The sequence below is a fragment of the Rutilus rutilus genome (genome assembly GCF_951802725.1).
Source record: "Rutilus rutilus genome assembly, chromosome: 9".
NCBI classification, from domain to species: domain Eukaryota; kingdom Metazoa; phylum Chordata; class Actinopteri; order Cypriniformes; family Leuciscidae; genus Rutilus; species Rutilus rutilus.
In genome coordinates this window covers 11,926,126-11,938,597 of record NC_140223.1, presented here as the reverse complement: position 1 = coordinate 11,938,597, position 12,472 = coordinate 11,926,126, and the positions used below count along the sequence as shown (strand labels likewise).

The 12,472-nt window shown below is 40.7% G+C and overlaps 1 protein-coding gene and 1 long non-coding RNA gene across 2 annotated transcripts in view; one reads left to right on the top strand and one right to left on the bottom strand.

The window, feature by feature from the left end:
- Positions 1–229: 229 nt before the first annotated feature.
- LOC311297663 lies at positions 230–1,263 on the bottom strand. Its single transcript, XR_014628860.1, has 3 exons — positions 1,018–1,263; positions 531–672; positions 230–365 (listed from the first exon to the last, which is right to left on the bottom strand). It is a non-coding gene; the product is annotated as an uncharacterized lncRNA (long non-coding RNA).
- A 4,649-nt stretch (positions 1,264–5,912) lies between these two features.
- The window catches only part of gab2 (GRB2-associated binding protein 2), a 67,686-nt gene continuing 61,126 nt past the window's right edge, over positions 5,913–12,472 (top strand). The window contains exon 1 of the mRNA XM_084418679.1: positions 5,913–6,290. Within this exon, the coding sequence (XP_084274805.1) occupies positions 6,219–6,290 (72 nt within the window). The 5' untranslated portion in view covers positions 5,913–6,218. The remainder of the gene's footprint in view (positions 6,291–12,472) is intronic.

The following is a 12,472-nucleotide window of genomic DNA, read 5'->3' as shown; positions in this document are numbered from 1 at the left end:
AGAAATAGGTCAATGTTAGAATTTAAAGGTAGGTTTAAGATTAAATTTAAAGAGTGCAAAATGTCAATTTTCATTTTTCTCTCTTGAACTTCTAAGACTGAATCTTCCATCTTGTGATGTAGAAAAGTTTTTTTATTTTTTATTTATCAATTAAGATTAATTTCATGTTACCAACAAAACCATGTCTTTCATTCTGTAAATATGTAATATACAATTTTACACAAGTTGAAGGCACAGTATGGTAACATCATGTCTGATCACTTTTTTGAGCTGACAGTAGATCTCTGTGAAGCTCTGACAGGAACGATTCAGTCCGCCGGACACACAGCTGAACAGAAGACACTTCTGGAGTGACGGTCTTACACCTGGAACAAATGAAACACAAATTAGCTGTATTGCATAAATTCATTACTCTTAGAACAGGTGAGAAAAGATCCAGTTTCCAGGTGTAAGTTATGAAGTAACTTTTTCGTGTAAAGATTTCCAGGAAACTACATGTTCAATATTCTCATAACATGGTTGTCATTTACCGTCTGTACTTCTCCTGAATGTTTCATGTCTCAGGTCCTTCATCTCATCCTGAGCTCTTGTTTTTGGTGGATTTTTTCATCAAACGGAAAGAGACCTTCTGAACAGATGACTCTTCTGGAGTGGCTGTGACTGGTTTTACACCTGGAATGAAAAACAGAAATAAGGGTGCTAAATTCATTACAATAGTTTATAGTTTTTGGCTCATGGCTCAGTACCTAAAACCATTTGTGCTGAACAATCCTGCCCAGATCAAGCCGACGCTCGGGCTTCTGCTGCAGAAGAGAGCAGATCAAATCACAGCATTCTGTGAGAAAGACGTCTGATTATTACCACAAACTTTACATCTGCTCTACTTTCATTCTTCTAAGCTGTGAGATCTTCAGGTCAGACACCCGTGACAAATTCCTGCATTATCTATACAGCCATCTCCTATAAAGCCTATGAAGTTTTGTATTAGAATTGTACTTGAAGTAATAAACAAATCACCTTCTGTCAAGCCAGGTTTGTACCAGGTGTTCATATTGATCCTGTAGAAGTCGAAACTATCTGGAAAGTTTCCACACAGCATTCTGAACAAGAGGATCCCCAGAGACCAGACCGTCGCCGGCTTTCCATGAAACTCACCCTTCATTCTGTACGCAGGAGGGCAGTACAAAACTGTGCCTGGATGAAAGAGAGTTTGTCCGATGTGTAAGTCTCTACCACAGCATGTCTTCACAGCATCCATTATGATACGAGTGTTGAGTTAACTGATTGACAAGAGTTAAGAAATAATACACGCAAGAGTAACTCTGTCAGGAGATCGCCGCATCCAAAGTCAATGAGTTTGACATCGAGTTTCTTAAAGTTTATCAGCAGGTTCTCTAATTTGATGTCGCCATGGTAAACTCCACGGCGACAGCACACATCAGAGGTTAGTGTTGCCGACCACATGATGAGCCACACAAACTTCTCGTCAATGCTGCCGCCGTTGCGTCCCACAAAGTCAAACACATCCATGCAGTGCGAGAAACGCTCGAGGACCATGACGTAGAAGTCCTGCTGGTCCTGCCAGTCCAGCAGCTTGATAATGTCCATCGCTGGATCTTTATTGGCCAGGATTGTCAGAGCGACTTCTTTGGGAAGGGGTTTGGGATGATCAGGCTGGAAGAAAGAAACATAATATGATGTCAGATGGTTTTAAATAGGGATTTAACTCAGTTTGTCTGCTGAAAAATCACTTACTCACAATGCTGATACATTCCATGTGTTCCGTCTTTTGGATAAATTTCACTGCCACCTGATGGACAAAACCAAAAGCAATTAATGTGTGTAGAGATCATATCATAAATTCCAAGCAAGAATTTAAATCATAAAAGGCCAAGAGCCATAAATGCTGAATATATGATACAGTAAGATGGCTTTCATAGGATAAAGTGAGATGTCAAAGTATGAGAAATAATTCAGATCAAAAACAATTTGCTAAACTAGACGTGGACGTGGTAAGTAAAGAGAAAAAAAGTCCAACCTTCTGGCCATCCGCCAAACGAGTGCCTTCATATATGGCACCAAATCCACCTTGCCCCAGCTTACGGCCAATTGCATATCGGCAGCAAATGTCGTCTGTTAAAAGATGAAGAGAAGAAGACGATGTTTAGTGGTGCTTTGCAGATATTGTGAGATTATTGTTGGGGACTGTGGCAGAAACTCACCCTCAGGTCTCATGTTCACTTGGTTACGGTCCAGCTGTATCATCAGAGGAGACCTTTCACCTGCTGTCAGACAGACTGGAGCGTCGTGGACTTGAGTTTGAAGCTCTTCTTGCACCAGAGGCTCAGCAGCGGGAAGGACTTCAGGATCATCGACAGGAGGTTCCTCGAGATCAATGACCTCTACAGATCTAGAGATGGACTGTAGAGACTTGATCTAAAGAGGAAAATATCAGCACAAGAAGTTAGCTAGCAGTCCATTAACTGGTAAAAGAAAATACTGATTATTGGGAACAGCGATTCTTTGATATCAAGTGATTTGAAGAGATTGATTTTTAAAGTGCAAAGTATAATATTACAAATTTGTACACTTTTGAGGTTTCTTCATTTATTTATTATAGAGAGAAAGTTAAAAGGTCTGTTTAAAACCATCTATTAGGGGGCAGAAAAGTTCCCGTAACTCACGGTCACTCATTTAGGTGTAAAATATGAAGTGACTTTTTCATGTAGGATATTAAACATATATTCTCATAACATGTTTGTCATTTGCCGTCGGTACTTCTCCTGGATGTTTTCGTCTCTTGATCCTTCCTTATCTCACGCTGATCAGAGCTCTTGTTACAAACTCAGTAAATGAGTAAATGTGGAAAGTTACATGGCTTTAATAATGTACTCGGTTACCAACGTAACCTCGGTTCCCTGAGATAAGGGAACAAGTACTGCGTCTTGCTAGGGGAAACTCCTTTCTCCGAAATACCGGAATACTGAAGCCTTTATAAAATAACGCAGTGCTTACTGCACAGCCATAACAGTGCTGAGGCTTTACTCACATGCTATTGGCTGGTCAGTGGGAACTGCGCGAACCAATCGGTGCGAAGCCCGCCAAACTGAGCGCAAAGTCCGCCAGAATGGGCGGGGCATACTTATAAAAGATGCTCGAATTGCCATAGAATCGTAGGCTAAAGCGATAGCATCCACCACCCATCTAGATAGTCTTTGCTCCGTGACCGGAAACCCCTTGGTGCAGCCACCGAAGCTTACAAAAAGCTGCTCCGACTCCCTGACTGGGCAGAGCAGGTGCAACTGCTGCTCGTCCTCCACGGAGGGGAGAGCAGAGAGCGTGATCACCTGTGCTTTGAACGGGGTTGAAAGCACTTTGGGCACATAGCTGTGCCTTGGTTTGAGGATGACTTTTGACCCGGACCAAACTCCAGACAGGAAGCGCTCACAGAGAGCGCTTGCAGTTCACCAACTCGCTTGTCTGATGCTAAGGCTAGCAGTAGCGCAGTTAGTGATAGCAAAGCGAAAGTGGCTTTAATATGGCTGTTTGCAATGGTTCAAACAGGGGCCCCTTCAGTGCTCGAAGGACCATTGATAGGACCCAGGAGGGCACCGTAGGGGGCCGTGGGGGGTTAAGCCTCCTGGCTCCCTTCAGAAAGCGGACAATCAAGTAATTTCTGCCCACCGACTGGCCAGCCATCGGTACGTGAAAAACTGCGATGGCTGCCACATAGACTTTAAGCGTGGATGGAGAACGGCCTGCATCCAACAGATCTTGAAGAAATGAGAGTATCTGCGATACCTCACACGAGACTGGGTCCTGGTTTCTGGCTGCGCACCAGGTAGAGAACACAGACCACATAGAGAGGCACCTGGTAGACGGAGCTCTAGCCTCGCTGATAGTCCTCAGGAAGCTCGCTGGGAGTCCCCATTCCCCAGGGGACACCTGGCCCCTGGACAGCATGTCTGCACCCTGGTTCAGTCTGCCTGGCATGTGCGCTGCTCTTAGAGAGCACAGGTTGCCGTTTCGCCCATAGGATGAGATCTCTGGCCAGTTTGTACAGCTGTCTTGACCTGAGCTCGCCTTGGCGGTCAATGTAGGAGACCACTGTCGTGTTGTCTGTACGGACCAGGACGTGGTGACCCGAGAGACGTGGTAGGAAGGTCTTGAGGGCTAGCACTACTGCAATCATTTCCAGGCAGTTGATGTGCAACCCGTGTTGGAGGCATCCGTGGTGACCACCATTCGTCTCGAGACTGTCCCCAAGCTCATCCCAGACTCGAAGAGACTGGGTGTCGACCAGGGAGCCAGGGCTCTGATACAGCCGTGGCCCACTCTGAAGGAAAGACTGCCAGAGCACCACGCTTGGGGAGGAACCTGAGGTTTCAGCCAGTAGCGCATGTGCAGCATAACCAGCGGGAGTACTGATGAAGCTGAGGCCTAGCATCCTCTGAAACGTTCTGAGGGATCTGTTGGTTCCCGTTCTGAACGAGCACGCGAGCCGCTGGATAGTCAGCGAGCACTCGTCTGGGTCGAAGAGACAGCGTGACAGCTTGCGGGATCGCTGGCGATTGAGCGTGCTGATCAGGCAGGCCGCTGGCTCGCTACTGGATCAAGGCCGGCTGCTGGCTCGCTCACTGTTCCGCTGCAGGCTCTACTTGACTTGGCAAGAAGGCGCTGGCTTCGAGTTGAGAGGATCAGCAAGGTCCGAAGATCGTCGCTTCAGTCGATTAAATCTGAATCCATGGCAATTCGAGCGTCTTTTATAGGCATGCCCCGCCCATTCTGGTGGGCTTCGCACTGATTGGTTCGTGCAGTTGCGCTGCTCTGCCATTAGTTTGTGCAGTTCCCACTGACCAGCCAATAGCGTGCGAGTAAAGCCTCAGCACTGTTATGGCTGTGCAGTAAGTATTCAGTATTTCGGAGAAATTAGTTTTCCATAGCGTCTAGCAAGACGCAGTACGACTGACGGTTCGAAGGGGAACACGCGCAACGTTCTAAAAGTCACTGTGAGACATAGCTAGTTCATGTAGCTGAGGAATTTAAAAAACAACATCAGAACAATGTGTAATATTATATCATCCATATTATTACAGAATCACATTTTAATCTTATTTCTGCAGAATTGGCCTACATTTAAAAATATATACTTTGAACACTACTGCTTTGACCCACAAAAATCTCATAAAACAGCAAAAACGTAAAAAATTATTCTATGCATCTATCAACCACAGACAGCTGCGCACACATCCCTCGATTAAATGTTTACTAGTCGAATGTGCACAAGCATTTCCGCTCACCTGAGGTTGTCAAACCACTGCAGTGAATATTTGTCATTGATTAATTTATGTGAGTCAATTAATGTAAAGAAAGCTATATTGGCTACTCAACATTTCCACCCCTATTGGCCATATTATTTAAGCAATGAGTCATAAACTGTTTAAAGACACGTTCCCTTTGTGAAAACGTAATCCATATTTAAATATGTAATATAATCATAGGTTATTTACCTAACATGAAGCGCGTGTATAGCTGATAGTAGCAAGATCCTGCATGACGTATATCTGTCCACTAGATGGCGTGTTTCTCAAACTAATTCATACTCGGGAAAGTTCGTGACGGCTGTTTCTAATCCTGGGAAAACACTCAGTGCCATCGGCTGATGCACATTTAAAAACATTAGACATATCCCTTGAAGTAAATTAGATTTTTTGACAGATGCTTTCAAACTTTATATTGACTTTAAAGTGCACAAAAGTGTGCAATCTAGTACTAGAAACTAACCAGCCTATATGTGTGAGCCGGCATCGGCACAGTAAACTCCACTCTTGTAGTTCATTGTCTCTCTTCATCCCGACAGTGTGTGTGTGTGTGTGTGGGAGAGAGAGAGAGTCCCGTCCCTTCAGTTCAGTGGGCGTGGTGTGCGTGTGTGTGAGTGGGAAAACAAACAGCAGACAAACAACAGTACTTCCTACATCTTCGTACTACTCGAGCGTTATCTCGCGTCAAGCGTCTCTCTCGCGCGTAGTGTTTACAGTGAGTCCGGCTGAGCTCAGAGGACGCGCGTCCCATCATCACTAAATGACGCGCCGCAGCGCTGCAGATTTACATCCACTCCACAGTTCGACACGCGTTCAACATAGATGGACCCGCATCATCTGAGGACTTCAGAGTGATATTACTGTTGTGCTTGTGTTTTTCCCTTTTCTTTTTGTAAAATGAGCGGAGGGGAAATCATCTGTCAGGGATGGTTGAGAAAGTCGCCACCCGAGAAGAAGCTGCGGAGATATGTAAGTGTTTGCGGAGCTATGTTCTTATGTCAGAATGTTGTGCTTTATATATGTACAGTAACAGTGATGCAGAAAACTTAACTTTTATTAACCAACTCTCTGATTGCAATCTATTCGTCCTCATTAAATAAATATCAATGGTGAACATTAGTTTACAAGTCAACAAAATGCACTTCACTGTGTTTTTATGACAATTTTGTTGGTAAACAGAACCAGCCTTAGATGGTTTGCTGGTCTTAGCTGGTTTAGGCTGGACTAGGTGGTCTAATTGCTTGGTTAAGCATGCATTTAACTGGTCGGACAGCTATCAAGTGCCCCAACCCCTTTAAAACCTACAAAACAGACTGGTCCAAGCTTTATTTTTAATTTAATTGTAACTTTTTGATCATCTAAATGTCATATAATAGAGCAGGGTGCAATAATAAAGCAGGTTCTCTGATTGCCACTATATTGTCATATAGTCATATAATGATGGCATTTGAGATTTTGACATTTGTTCACAATTACTATAATCAAAATGCGGCCAACTGATATTGATTATTAATGCAGATTATGATTTCAGTATCTGGAACAGGGCGGCAGATATAAAGCTGATTTATACATTACACAAATTAAAGGTGCAGTCAGTAAATTATTGGTAATGGTACACAAAGAAAATAAATTATCAGCATTTCACCACTTCTAAAACAAAAAAAGGAAGCCTTCTATATGGCGTGCAGCGCCTCCTCGTAAGTCTTGGGTAATGCCATGTCATGCAATTGACAAAATGTTTTCCTTTATAATGCTCTTAATAGTCAGTACTCATGTTTTACAAAGCATGACATTAATGTCTAGTATAAGATGAAAAGGAACAAAACAAAAGTGTGGTATGAAACTGCAGCAGTTAGTAAACATAGCAATTGCTAAACAGACTAAACTTCATGCATCCAGACCAATAGGTGGCAGTGTAGTCCAAAACACTTTGAGACGAATCTAGCTATTTGAACGTTAACACAATTTACTGAGTGCATTTTTAATGATGACAAGTGAAACACAAAATCGCTAAAAATCGAATAAATACTTATTTTACACAACATCAGTACATAAAAAGTATTGAAATCAAATTGCGCAGTCATTACATTTCAGAATTGACACAAGGAGGAACTAACTGCTGTTTATTGGTCATGCCGGCATCATGTTTAGTTGCTGTTGCTGATAATAGACACTGTATAGATAGATAGATACTGTACACAATAGATACTGTATATCAGTCAGGACTTGATTATTTGCCAATGCATATCATTTCAAATTGGCCAAATATTAATCGGCCTGGGCTGCGTTTCCCAAAAGCATTGTAAGCCTAAGTCGATCGTAGAACCACTTCCACAAATGGTCTCTATGATCCACTTAGGCTCATGATGCTTTTGGTAAACGCAGCCCTGGTCAATGTAGTCTTTATTGTTGTCCCAACCTTAGCAGGTGCAGCCTGTTTTGCACTAACATCTGTCATGTAAAACAGACAAACTAGTACATGTACTATCATTAAAACACACAACCACACACATTTATTATTTCAGATGACCACCAATAATACCTGCTTTATAATAAGATTATGACTAATATAATCTGGACTTAATTGAACTAAAGAAGCTGAGCACAATGGGGTTTGAAGACACCACGGAGACACCGTCTGTCTCCTAATTCTGTTTTGGACAGCTGTCTACGCAACTGTTCCTATTAAAAGGGCAGAAACTGTTTACTCCCCCTCTTTCATCTGATGTGAGTTTGCTAGAAGCCAGTTGCTGGATTATTGTAAACGGGACCTTGGACCGTTGGACATGTGGAGGCCTTACATCTTTCTTTGGTGCCTGAACGTTGGGGACTGTTGCTTTCCGGTTTGCCAGAGCAGATAATGCGTCCCGCACAAAAGCTGTGAAGGCCTACGGTTTTAGATCTCATAAATACAGCTGTCTCATGTTTATCTACAGTGTTGCATTACAGGACTTCTCCATCCTCCTACCTAACTTTGCCATGATGTCATCTCATTCTCCCGCTCTCTCTTTCTCCTTCCTTCTCTCTCGGTTTCATTGGGAGAGCCCGTATCTGCATGTCCTCAGATGCACACATGCTAGGTCATTTCCTCATTGTCTTCCACATAAAGCAGCCCTGTCTTATGTGGAGCTGTACAGGAACTGCTCATGTCAAAATAAGTGGGCAGCTGGGGCTGGGAAGAGGAAAAGCAGACACATGTTTACCTTATAAGTGAAGGTTACTCCTTGAATCAAAAAAACACTGTTAAAGGAATAGTTCGCTTAAAAATTCAACATAGGCTCATTGAAAAAAACTCCAAAAAATAACATGTACGTACAATTCACTGCAGTTTCCTGCTGAAATGAACACTGGCTGCAGTTAGGCCCAGTTTACACCTGGTATTAAGATGCGTTTTGGATGATCGGATCACAAGTAGACGAAGGGGACAAATCCGTCTCTTTTGTCCACTTTCAACCACTTCTGCCCTGATTTCTTCGAGGGGAGGGTCTATGGGTGGATAAGTATATGGGCTTTTTCAGATCTTTCCATCTAATGGATGAAATAAGCTTGTGTATTTTACGTATGAACGTGCCGGAGATGACGGAAAAACATACATTTAGCATCAGCTTTGGTTTCTGCTCTGACAGACGCAAGACCAGCCGAACACAGTGAGTGTGTGTTATAAATCAGGAATGGTGAGAGAACATCGTGCTTGGTGTGTTTTTTTGTCTTATAACCGAATTTAGATCTTCAGTTGACTAAAGTTTAAATCTCGTCTGGCTAGCGCGTGTCCCGTAATGTTTACTTATCAGGTCAGTAGATGGAGAGTAGGCGGTCTTTTGTGGCTGTTCGAACACATTCGATCACATGAGCGTTTACACTATGAAAGCAATCCAGTCTAATGCGTTTTCGACTACCTCTGGAAGTGATTGAAAGTGGACAAGCTCAAAACGTTTTAGACCGCGTTTACACCTGTATTTAGTGTCGTCCACTTGTGATCCGATCGTCCAAAACGCATCTTTATTCCAGATGTATACAGGGCCTAAAACACCTACAACGTTTATTCATTTTCATACAAATTAAAATTACAGGGGCAGAAATATCTATTAATAAAGACATATTTTTGCACGGTTACTAGTATGTTATGATCTCAAAGCACTTTTACCGTAGTGAATTATTTGAAAACTAATACATTTTTACATCATGTGACCAGCTTCACATGTATACACTTGGTATTTCAGATGTAGTAAGGTGGGGGTGGTGTGGCGCAATGGATAAGACACATGCCTTTGGTGTGAGGGACCCGGGTTCGAATCCACTGTGAGACACCAATGTGTCCCTGAGCAAGACACTTAACCCAGTTGCTCCAGAGGCGTGCGACCTCTGACATATATACAACGTATATATACATATATACAACATATATACAACGTATTGTAGTCGCTTAGTCACAATTGTAAGTCGCTTTGGATAAAAGCGTCAGCTAAATGAATAAATGTAAATGTAAAATGTAAATGTAGTAAACTTGCTCAGTAGCTCACCTGGTACAGCATTTGCAATCTAGAGTCAGGACACTCCGTGAAAGAGCCCAAAGACTTGTAGAAGCAAGCTAAAGTGGCACGGTTGCATCAGCAATTGCATTTTTATCTGGTGTTTGCTTTTGTTAACATTATCGGTTAGGTTTAGTGTAGGTACTTCCACAATACGTACAACAAACAGATTCACATTCATCTGTTTCGGATAACACTAAATGCACTTTTAGCGCCACTTCACTGGACATTTCAGTGTCGTGCAAGAAGTTACATAATATCGTTTTGCATAAATGTTGCCACAGGTACGTATTTCCAATGAACCTGGGTTGCAAACATGATTATTTTTCAGAATAATTGGTAAGAATGTGAAATATTTGATGGTGCTTTATTTCTGTTGTTGTTTATCAAGAGTTGCGTAACCATCTAAAAAATATTTCTATTTTTGTCTTTAATAAAAAAATTAAAAAAAACAGCAGTAAATAATGACAGAGTTTTCACTTTTGGCTGACCTATTCCTTTTTGTCTGGACATCTTGATCTTGAGGTCTTGCATCCAAAAATGTCTTGTCCACATAGCAAAAGGCCAAAAAAGCCAGGCATGGACATTCTGTAGACATTCTCCAATCAGCTGGACAGGGAAAAGCCTGTGCCAAAAGGACTAATTCCTTCCACTTAAAGATGCTGGTGCTGGACAATGACAGCCATTAAGAGCACTGAATTTCTGTCATCTGACATTACTGACATCCTCATGTAGAGAGATATTTTAAGCAGCTGAGTATTTCAGCATTCCTCTTGTAAGGTGTTTTTTTTTTTTAGGAGAAAAAGAACTGGACAGTTAGAGCTGGTGGTTAATGATTGATTGGTTTAAATTCTTCCACATGCTTTTGGATTGATGAAGAGTTCAACTCATATAATTTGTCGCTGGCCTATACGTTCCTTGGGTTCTTTTGAATCCACAAGGCAAAATGCATTACAAAGGGAATTTGACTAGTGCATTTGCAATAGTGATTGTGAGACTTAGAATTTCCTTATTCCGTTCTTTTAGATTTTTCTTGCTATTCCATTCTTCAAACTTGTTTACCTCAATTTCAAATAAATATTCTGTTTTCACATAGTAAAAAAAACAAGCTTTCCGTGCTTTCTGTGCAAGTTCAGCTGTCCTTAAAGTGGAACAGGTAAATACACGCTTTAGAGGGTATCTCCTTAACGTCAATCCTGTCATGTAAATAGTATGCAAATACACATGGCAAACACCCTGGGCAGTTACAGCCTACTAGCAACAGTTGAAAACTGATGTAGTAAGTTTGCTGATAGCTTTTATGACCTTTTTGGTAGAGCAACCTATATTTGCCCTTGTGTTTTTTATGATATTTTTCTTCATTTAATTTTTTTTATCGAAGTATGTATTTGCAATAAAAGTATGACTGAGATAATGATATCTCTGTTTATATATCTGGAGAGCATGATACTGGTGCTTGCATTAGAGAGAGCATGAAAGCAAATGAGTTAATGAACAGCAATATCAGTCTCAGCTCCCTTCTTCTTTTATCAGATGGAACATTCCGTATTTTATGGTCCTAAATAGCCTCTTAATTCATGATGGGAATACTGCATACCAAGTGAATCTCATGAAAACATGTCCAGGTCATATTTAACCACAAAATCAATAGGAAAAAAACACACAAAATGTTTAACCACAAAAAAGAAAAGAAAAGAAAAGAAAAGAAAAATTATATTTTGCATTCTGACATTCATTTCAATTGACAATTAATTTGCAGTGTCAGGACTTTTTAATTCTTTGTTTTGTAAATTAAATATAATATAGAGTGCGTGTACATGTAATCAGATTCCAAAATTGTAGTACTTTTAATATCGATTATATTACATTTTAAAATGCTCATAATCAGATTACATTTACTTTTTTATGGATTACGTCATTAAATATTATTCACAAAATGACAGTAAATTATTCATTATTTTTTGATTCTCCCTAATTCTTATTTTTACTCTTTTAAGTGTGTCATACTGTTTAGCTTTGATTGTATTCCCAATATAGAATGGCCATGTAAATGTCATGTACAAACAAAAGCATCTCTCATTTAAACCATGTATGAGATGAATAATTATGCAAGTTACTAAACACTGCTGATATATAGCTGTGAAACACTGTCTTTATCATATGCAGTGACCTTCACTAATTATTGATCAGGAATAAAGGTCTGGACAAAAATATTTCAAACCTGGAAAACTTGACCTAAAATATTTACTGAGATTTTAAATGTGTTAGGTCAAACGTAATCTAAAAGTAATTAAAAAGTAGTCAGAATACATTATCTAGATTACCTTACTAACAACAATTTTCCTCATGTAATTTGAAATCAGTAACAGACTACAATTTGTAATCTTCCCAGCACTGAATATACATAAAAGTATTGTTTTTTTTAAGTATAAATGATTCTTTTTTTAATTAAATTAATTTTAAAATAACTTTTTAATTCTTTTCAATACAGAAATGAGATCAAATTATCCTAATATAATCCAAAAAATAGACCTAATTTTCAAAACACTAGGTTTTTAGGTGAAATATGCCTCGGACATGTACGTACTTGACAGTACTTTTTGTGATATTCGCCCACGTATA